The sequence below is a fragment of the Bremia lactucae genome, linkage group LG5 (genome assembly GCF_004359215.1).
Source record: "Bremia lactucae strain SF5 linkage group LG5, whole genome shotgun sequence".
In the NCBI taxonomy this organism is placed as follows: Eukaryota; Oomycota; class Peronosporomycetes; order Peronosporales; family Peronosporaceae; genus Bremia; species Bremia lactucae.
The window spans coordinates 3,457,502-3,467,153 of NC_090614.1; the positions used below are offsets into that span (position 1 = coordinate 3,457,502).

General features: G+C 42.7%; 1 protein-coding gene across 1 annotated transcript; it reads left to right on the forward strand.

The window, feature by feature from the left end:
- Positions 1 to 3,199: 3,199 nt before the first annotated feature.
- Positions 3,200 to 4,531, forward strand: CCR75_001049 (uncharacterized protein; the record flags this gene model as incomplete). Its single annotated transcript, XM_067959154.1, has 1 exon — positions 3,200 to 4,531. One exon carries the CDS (start codon positions 3,200 to 3,202, stop codon positions 4,529 to 4,531), a length of 1,332 nt encoding a protein of 443 aa, XP_067821150.1.
- Between the last annotated feature and the right edge of the window lie 5,121 nt (positions 4,532 to 9,652).

Consider the following 9,652-nt stretch of genomic DNA (forward strand, 5'->3'; position numbering starts at 1 on the left):
ATGGTCAAACAGAACGCGTAAATCGCGTCCTCGAAGAGATACTTCGAGGTTACGTCCAATCGTATCCGAATTGGAGCAATTTTTTACCGATGGTCGAATTCGCCATCCATAATTTGGTGCATTCGTCTACAACGCATACACCGTTCTTTGTGAATGGCTTACGCCATCCTCGTATACCCACCTAATTAGAGGAATCCTCTAGTTTAAGGGGGGTGGACTCGCACGAGCAAAACCAATTCTGGCTCATGCTCATCACGCGTCGAAGTTAACAACGACGCGAGTGAATTGATATCAAAGAAATCAACATCGAACATGAGAATGATCTCATGGCAGTACGCACAAAGCTTACTGAAAAAGATAAAACAAATGAGTTAGCAGAAAAATTTCTGCTAACTCGAGAATCAATAATCCGTTTTGTTCAGGATTCAATTGCTTACGCAGTGGACCGACAGAAACGGAATGCCGACAACCATGGAAGAAAAAATGTTCATTAATTTAATTTTAATGATCTAGTGCTACTCTCTACGGTAAATTTACCTAAGCGATTAGTCACTAATGTGGGTAGCAGTAAACTACTACCCAAGTTCATTGGTCCTTTCCGTGTACTCATCGCAGAGGCAATGCGTATACAATAAAATTGCCACGTAGGATGCGAACGCATCCTACGTTTTACGTTGGTCGGCTCCACCCGTACCATCAGTACGCGGCTTCTTCTGAGGACGGATTTGACCACCCTTTTCAAGAATCCCTAAAATATTCTTGTGATCGCGAACCAGATTCTCATTTTGAACCGTGAGTTTCATATGCCGGTTTCGAGTATCCTCGAAACTGCGATGAGCTGACGACAGCTCATCGCGAAAAGAGTGATATGTTCGTTCGTACTCCAACATGGAGTACGCACTCTTCGAACGGTCTTCCAACCGCTCAATATGGTGAGCCTGCACCGTCTGCTCCCACGAGCGACGCTTGCCGCGCTCGTGGTCATGTCCCTCCTCTGAATTATGGAGGAAGTAATCGATTTTGTCGACCCTCGACATTAGATCCGACACACGATTCGGATCTAATTTACCCTCCACGGCTCCTTTTCAGGGGCGAGATTAGACAATTTATTGTCCTCACTCCCCTGAGTGGTACCCACTGAAGCAGGGGTACAACAAGAACTTTTAATTACGATGGGTTACGCCATCGTCATCACCTTGCACAAAACAGGTGACCTATGGGAGACGGAACGGGCGATGACGACCTCCAAGGAGGAGTCGTATTCACGTGGTAAATCACCACATGCACCCGCAACATCTAGTGTTGCGCGAGTGGAAGATACTACGGCAGACGTTTAGTCTGCCGCAAGAGATAACAGTGCGTCACCCGCGGCTGCACGAATCGCAGCCAAAGGCGCAGCACTATCGTCACCCCGCGTGAGTTGATTCTCATGCGATGGAAATTTAAAATGATGGCTCTGACCAATCAACATCGTTTAAAAAATTAAGTGGTCACATAGCGACCACTCCATACATTGAGAGTCAGAGTGATTGTCGTTTAAGGGAGGGGTGATGTAACGGGGTGTATCGTTGCATGAAATTAACACTCAAAGGTTGTTACTTAATATATGATCCAAAAGGTAGATAAAAACATATTTGTAGGATATTACTTAATGTAGTAATATTCAGAATTCTTATCCATAAATAGGTATAGACCATTATATCTATTTATTCCGCAGACTAATTAGCTGTAGGAGTAATCAAAGAGAGAGTTACAGATAAGATAGAGATAAAAAATAATTTTTATATGTTTAGTATTAGATTACAATTAAGTTAGCATTTACAAAGATAGAAAAAAAGACACTTAATTATATTAATACAGTTTTCATTTTACCCTCTTTAAGCTATTTACCTTAAGATAAGTCTTCCTATGCACGTACTAGTGTACGTGAAATAATGTAAGGCACCACTTGCAACTGAAGCAGTGCGAAGTGGACTTGTTCTGAAACAGTACAAGTTGTAGTGCCCCGTTACACTTATCAAGTAGGAAGTAGTTTCCAGACTGATTCATATTTAATCGTATTAAATATAAATGCCTATTTTTTTTTTTTTTTTTTTTACCAATCAAAACGTCATCTCTTAGATAACACTTAATATGTATTGCGAGCGTATCTGTCTAGATACCTCACGTAACGGATGACGCTAGGCGTCATCCCTCCTAATGTGAATGCATCCATGTGCATCACATATACAAGGGTTGGTCACTAATGTGAATTACACCCGAGTGGTGGGTCTAATTACTTTTTCAAGTAATTGACCATCCCCTTAGGAACATCAAGTGTACTTCCCCTCGGTGATACAAATTACTAGATCTAGCTTTTACCTTCCTTAAAACTTCTGAAACGTACTGGGGTTGTCACTTTTAGGGTAGGGGCTTTTTCAGTTCAACCTGGTTCTAAAAGCCGAAGATAGGATTTATTCCCGCATAGCAGATCAATTTGGATGTTTCTTGCATCGTAAAAACAATGGTGCTGAATATTTTAGGCACCCTTAAATCCCAGCTTTTATGCGGGGTTTAGAAGACGAAAAAAGAGAAATAAATTGGAAACGGGGACGTGTAACATTAGGGCAACTTAGCCCGTTACACTCTATGCCTCGAATACCGCAATTAGTGCTGGTACGCTTAGCCACTTTAAATTGTCTAATATCTCGGAATTCGGCGCCATGGTAGCAGATATGGTGGCATGGCTCGAACATATGAACCTAAAGTGAATGCATTCGGCGTGTCACGTGCGCTTTGAGAGCAATTGCGATCGCTTCCAACCATGTACTACAAGATGTTCAAATCCGACCACTTTTTCCAAAGAATCAGTATTGGATCAGATTAATACTGTTATCTGTATGTGGCCACTGAAGGTCGCGAATGCGCAGGAAGTGGCACACACGCCCGATGTGCAATCAAATAGTGATTTAAATCTGACACTGCCAAGTTCATTCTTTGATTATTTGTCAAAAAAAGTCAGCCGCGAGATTCCGTTATGAATGCCAAAAACAAACGTCTGATATCGCTCTTGCATCTCTTTCTAGTGCTAAGCTATCACGTCGAGACCTGCTTGAGAATGACTGTTTTTGTTGAGGCTTCTTTACTCCGCGATGACACTCTGGGAAAAAAACCTCATACCTTCCCGCAACCTTCCCGCGCGGACACCCGGCAAGAATCGATGGCTGTCGCCCCACCACTGAGCCAGAATCCAGTTGAAAATCCGTGGCAAAGCTCTTATTCCAAGGAGGACCGAGCATTTGAACTCGTTTGGGTGGAAAAATTTGTCAATGATGCGGCTAATGCTCTTGAAGAAATCGGAATGTTTCCTAGAATTCGTCAAAGCGTTATTCCGATTGCTCTTCGCGGAAAGAAGGCACCAACACGTATCGACTTCTTTTACGTTGCCAAAACATTCGATTCCTTTAATACGAAATTCAAAATGGCGTCCAAAGCGAAAACGGATACGAACGTAGCATTAATCGATTGGATTACAGGTCGTGCAAAGAAACTCAAGTATGAACCTGCAAAAGCATACGTCGTGATCGGAATTGTACTCTCCGATAAGCTCGGATACTCTCGCGTCGCAACTTTCTTGAATGCCATTCAAAAAGACTATCGCAAAATGTTCTTTTATTTAAAACACGCCGTCTTTCGGTATTGGGATTTCAACGGACTAAATTTGTATGCGTTAATGTCAGAAGAAAAGGTGCATTGGCAGAATTATGTCGATGTCGTGAGCTCTTTGAAAAAGCCTGCCACGGCTTTGTATTTCGATTACGCCGTGACTGATTTTGACGACACTGCCGCGTACATTTCTTTTCTAGAGGTTTTAGAAGATGTTGATTTGGAGACACAAATCAAGGATATTATTAATGCTGGTCATTTCTGGGGGAAACATTCGATTGGAAAAGAATGGGGACTCTCGAAAATTGTCAACTACTTAGATGTACAGCATGTGCTGTATAACAACAACCCAGCTAAAATTATTCAATCGTTTACGTTTCCGTGTACAAAAATCCATTTGATTCTTCGTACTTTCCAGCGACTTTTAAAACGGTATGGTACTGGCAAGGGTGTCAAAGTGATCGCCCAGGATCTGATCAACTCGTCTCGAGAAGATCTGTCGATGTTGAAACTATTCTTTATCATGCGCACGATGTATAGAGACCATGTACGTTCAGCCCTTCCGAAGGCTGTGTTAGAGAAGCTAATGTTAAAATTAAACAAAGACAAGCGAATGGCAAATCGGCTCGCACGAGAACTTTTTAAGACATTGCAGTTACATCTCTCTCCTTCAGTCAAGAAGATCATCCACCCCATGGAAGGATCCCATATCTGGAAAGATTTCTTGGATGTTGCCTACGGAAGCAATGTGGAACAATCTCGAATGTTAAAAATTTTGAAGGATATCGCTGGACAAAGTGAAGGGGAAATTGCTGTACAAGGCGAAACTATTCTTACTGCGAAAATGTTAACTGATGTCTGGGAAGGTTCGTTAAGTATCGTATAGACATTGAACGAGCGGAGTGTCAAGGAAACGTATCCTTTTATACCAACTGGTTCATGATTACCAGCACTTGTTGCTGAAAAGGTGCAGTGTATGTATGTATTTTATGGATGCATTCTTACCGGATATTAGTTATCGAGAAAGACTCACTTTTTTGTGGGAACATAAGGTGGTGATGAAAAGGTAAGGTACGACAACGTTTTTAATCTGATGGAAACATATCGTAGAGATTAAGATTAGATGTAACATGATAAGCATGAGAACGAAGGAACTCAATCAATACATCACTTCGCTTATTGGATTTAACTCGACTGTTATTCGTTCCACCTGTGTAATGGGGCGCAATTCTATTGGTAAACCGTTGTTGTGGTATACTTACTTTTTGGGTAAAATACCCTTTTGTTCTATTTAAAATAGTAAATCACTTAAATCCTATTTAAAGTATGGTAATATATGTGGCAGCCATTAGATATGAATCTAGTGACCAATTTTTTTTAAATTTGGTGAGGGTTAATTTGAAAGTTATATAATTAAATAAAGTTTAGTTCTCCTTTTGATCTTACAGCGTCTAGTACCTGTAACGGGGTGGATCGTTACATAAATTAACAGTTAAATGTTATTAATTAATGTATTATCTAAAAGGTACATAATATTTGGAGAATATTACTTTACATGGTAATATTCTATAGCTTATCCATTAATAGATATAGAACATTATATCTACTTTCTCTGCGGTTTAGTCAGCGCTGGACGCGCGCAAAAACAGAGACAGATCAGACTTTATTACATGTTTTGTATTAGCTTATAATTAAGTTAGTAAATAGATTGAAGTAGAAGAACTTAATTATATTAGATACAGTTTCTCTTTTTATTCTCTTTATGGCAAGTGTTTGAAAGCGAGTCTTCCTTTGCACGTACTAGTGTACGCGAAGTGACGTGAGGCACCACTCGCACTGTGGCAGTGCGAAGTTGACTTGTTTTTTTTCGCGTTTAGCAAAACTCGGTCTCCGACCGCATTAGAATTAATACAAATTCTTGTTTTGGTATCTGAATGTACTTTCTGTATTTATTGGCTATCAGCCAATGTGTCATGCACATGGCTCAAGACACTAAATAGCGTTGCGAGAAAATTGTTTACTTGTTATGAACGGTAATGGGCTGATATCAGCAAGCCTATCAGCCAAATCTCTTCCACCACGCCTTGAGCCACGCAGTGGTATAGTTATGGAAACGCGTGGGTGGGTGAGACAGTTGACATAGAACGGAGGGTAGCCTGCAGAATTATGATCAGCGGTTTTTAACGCAAATTCCACCACTGGAAGCATTGAGCTCCACCGCTTTTATGTTTCAGCACACACACTGCGCAGAACGTCTTCAATGACGGGATTGACACGTTCAGTTTGACCATCGGTCTGCGAATGGTCCGCGGTGGACATTTCCAATCTGGTGCCAAGCTCGCTTTCCAAATAGCCCGTGAAACGGGGGTCTCGATTAGAGACAATCGTCACAGGCAAACCGGTTGCGAAACGCGATGAACGAACAGACTTGCTGTACCTTCATCATCAATGTTATCCGGCACAGCCGCTAAGTGAGCCATTTCTCTCAACCGGTCAACAAAGACCACGATGCCTGATTTACCGACCGAATCTTTCGGAAGGCCTAGCACAAAATCCAGACTAATAGACTTTCAACACCATGTGGGTACGGGCAAACTGGCCAGTGGCGTAGCAGCCTGAGCCAAGGGTTTTGCCCGTAGCAAATTTCGCATGTGCGAACGTATATGCTTGCCCATTTGTAAAGCTTGGGCCACCAATAATCCGGCTCTCGGAGCTGTAGGTCCGAGCTGACCACCAAAAACAGGTTCTTGTAGAGGATTCGATACCTAAAATCCCCATCATACGGAACTACAATGCGCAGAATATCTGCAGCATTCGTGCAATAAAGGAACAGGCCGTTATCGATAGAAAGGCAATGTAAGCTCGAACGCAAACGGGCCGACAATTAAATGTCCGACGCAGTGCTTTTAAAAGCTTGTAGCAGAGCTACACATTGTTCGTCCTTGGCGCACGCCGAACGGATTAAACCAGTAAAAGGTGACGCCATAGTCGCTTAATGAGAGAGCATATAACTGGCCTGCGTGACATCATCCAGAGCATTCTGCTCACCAGGTTTATATTTCACCTCGAAATTGTATGCAGCGAAAGATAAAAGCCATTGAGCCATTCTTTATGAGAGAGGGTGCATTTTTATCGCGGTGCGTAAAGACGTGTGATCTGTATATATCACAAACGGCTAAGGGACAAGCAAATGAACTCTGAATTTGACAAGAGCATATTTTATTGCAAGCAACTCTTTGTCATGAACTGGTTACGTCTTATCCCTAGTTTGAGCTATCTAGACTTGAGCGCAATTACACGTTCTCGCCCATCATGTTCTGAGCACTACCGATGGCAAAATCCAATACGTCACAGACGACGCCAAAAGGCCCATTTAGAATTGGCAGAGCCAGAATCAGGGCATGGCTAAGACTATCCTTATTTGTTTCAAATGCATCATTCTAACTACCTACAACTTGGTTTCTGCGGTATTTAAGAACTAATTCCTCCCGCACTTTATTAGACCAATTACTGTCGTGGCCAAGAAAGGCCTAGTTTTCACGTTTAATCTTCCTCGCAAGCTGTGTTTACCCCCAGTGTTCTCCGTCGGCTTGCTTAGGCCAAATTGGGACCCTTCTCTTGTTGACTAAAAGGCGCTTGTAGCGAGACAGGCGGGCGTGATGCAGATTGCTGCATCCTCACCAGGATGTCCAGCCGACCTTCTGAACGACGTTTGACGGTCTAATGCCGAAAGGCGGTTTTAAACCGCGTCAAGGGAGACCTCAACCCAAGATAAGCTCTCGAGAAGAAGTTTGCAGCTCGTGCCTTAAAGCATCAGATGCTTCCACCGAAATTGTGACCCCCTCCCGCGTTGCTTGATGAGCGAAGGACTTCCAGTTTCACGAAAAGAAACTCCTAAAGCAACATCGTCGTAAGGATTAATAACAATATCTGGTGAATTTGCTTCGGTACTCCTCTTCGGAAAACTTTTCGGAGTTTAAGGTACATCTTCGGCAAAATTGCCCGTACGCTGCTGAGGTTTTTGAGCGCCACGTCCAGGGTCAACTTGCGTCAAACGACGCTTCCCACCAATAGGAGTGGGAATAGATGGATCTTTAGTCTCAGTGCGGTTAAGATCTATGGTTGTACGGTCAACCGAAGCACTGAAATTTTGGCTAGGCCTTTCTTCGTTTTGTGGCATAAATGCCGTAACTGGCCTTTGGCCTTAAGCTCAGCAAAGTCGAAGCGAAGCTTCCGTTCCAAACGAACATCACCTCTACCCGCAGACTCTCTGATATTCCAGATATTACGGAGTTTGCGGGCTCGGTGAACCCATTTCTCAAATGAGACTTCGTTTTCAGTCCTTGTTTCGTTCGGAAACAAAACGATCGGAATTCCCTCATGGATGTCCCCGAAGCCCCACGGGCTTGATCACGTAAACGCGTCAGATACTGGCTTCGCGTCATTACCTTCGGCGTAAGGTATTGCTCATGAAGAGCGTCGCGAGCAGCGATCTCCTCCGGCGTCCTCGCTGGGTCAGCACAGATCCAGATGGCTAAGCTATGACCCGCTATCTCTTTGAGGCGCTCGTCCGCACTAAGCGGAGTGAATCTATATTCACTATGAGCCTTAGCTTTTCCGTATTTCGGCAGCTCGACGACGAGCTCTTTCCTCTATGAGGATTATCTGCTATTGCTCTTCATCGAGCGGATTCGTAATGATGTTGGACTCAGGGTCCCGTGTCCTGCTCAATGCAGTTAAGACATCAGCGGCACCATTTCTGGAAACGGATTCGGGGCTCGCCGACGTTCGTCCGGAGGAGAAGGCGTGAGCGAACGCCGCTCTTTTTCCTCCTCCTCTGATTGAGAGTGACTTTTAAAGTCCACCGTTCCCTCATCGTCGAGGAAGGTGCTCAGAGTCTGTGACTCACGCTTGATTGTCATTAGACAAAGGAATTGAAAACACAACCAAACGGTTAGCTGTTTAGGTTCCAACCTCAAAGATGAAATGTAGCGAATGTTGTCACTCGGTGTCAACAGTCTGATGGGGGGGGGGGTAATGGGGCACACATCGGTTGGAGAACCGTTGTTGTGGTACATTTTTTTAACCCTATTATCTAATTCTAAAATAGTTAGTTACTTAAATCCCATTTATTATGAGTAATAAATGTGGTCGCCGCCAGATATAAACTGGCGGCCAGAATCTATTCTAATTAGCTAGGGTAAGGTTTTTAGATTTAAATAATTAAATAAAGTTCAGTTCCCCTTTTGATCTTAAAGCGTTAAGTGCCTTCCTAATGCTTGCGCATTGGCTGTAAGAGATAGAAGCCTTTGTAAGGTATTTGCTCTTGGGCACTAGTTGCCACTTGGTTCTACGAACCCCTGAATCCCTTGAACTAGGATTCCCTAAGCTTTAATAGCTTGTACAGCTCACTGAGTTGTTGAGCCTATTAGTACAATAGAACTAAGTGACTATTTGAGTCTATAAGTCTTCCTCTTATTGTAAGTGCGAGGTAGCTCCGCTACAACCTGCCCAGTCTTCAGTTTAATAAACCATTAATGCATTCATTAGTCATCGCAGTGCTGCTTACAATTGAGCGTTTACCTTATGATAATAATTTATACTTTTTTTTATTTTCAGTTTATAGAAAAAAATTAATATTATTTTCCTCATATAGGAAATATACTTATTTTTTCTTAAAGGAAATAATGTATATGTAATTGTACACCCTATTACATCCGTCCAAACCAACAGTCACTTGTTGACTGATATAGATTGACAGATAGTACTATTGTGTATTTCTAGAGGGATCGCAATGCGTTCCGGCTCGCTCCCGAAAAGAAACGCTAATGACCCTCTGCGGACAACCTGATTCTTGGTCTGGTATGACCAACGATCGCTAACAATTCCGTTATTCGACTCATCAAACTTAACAAGCCTGGCGAAGACTGAATTCTTTATCGATGATTTCTTTCCGGTATCGATGGTGCTCCTGCAAGCGTTCAATCCATTGTTATAAGCTCAGGAA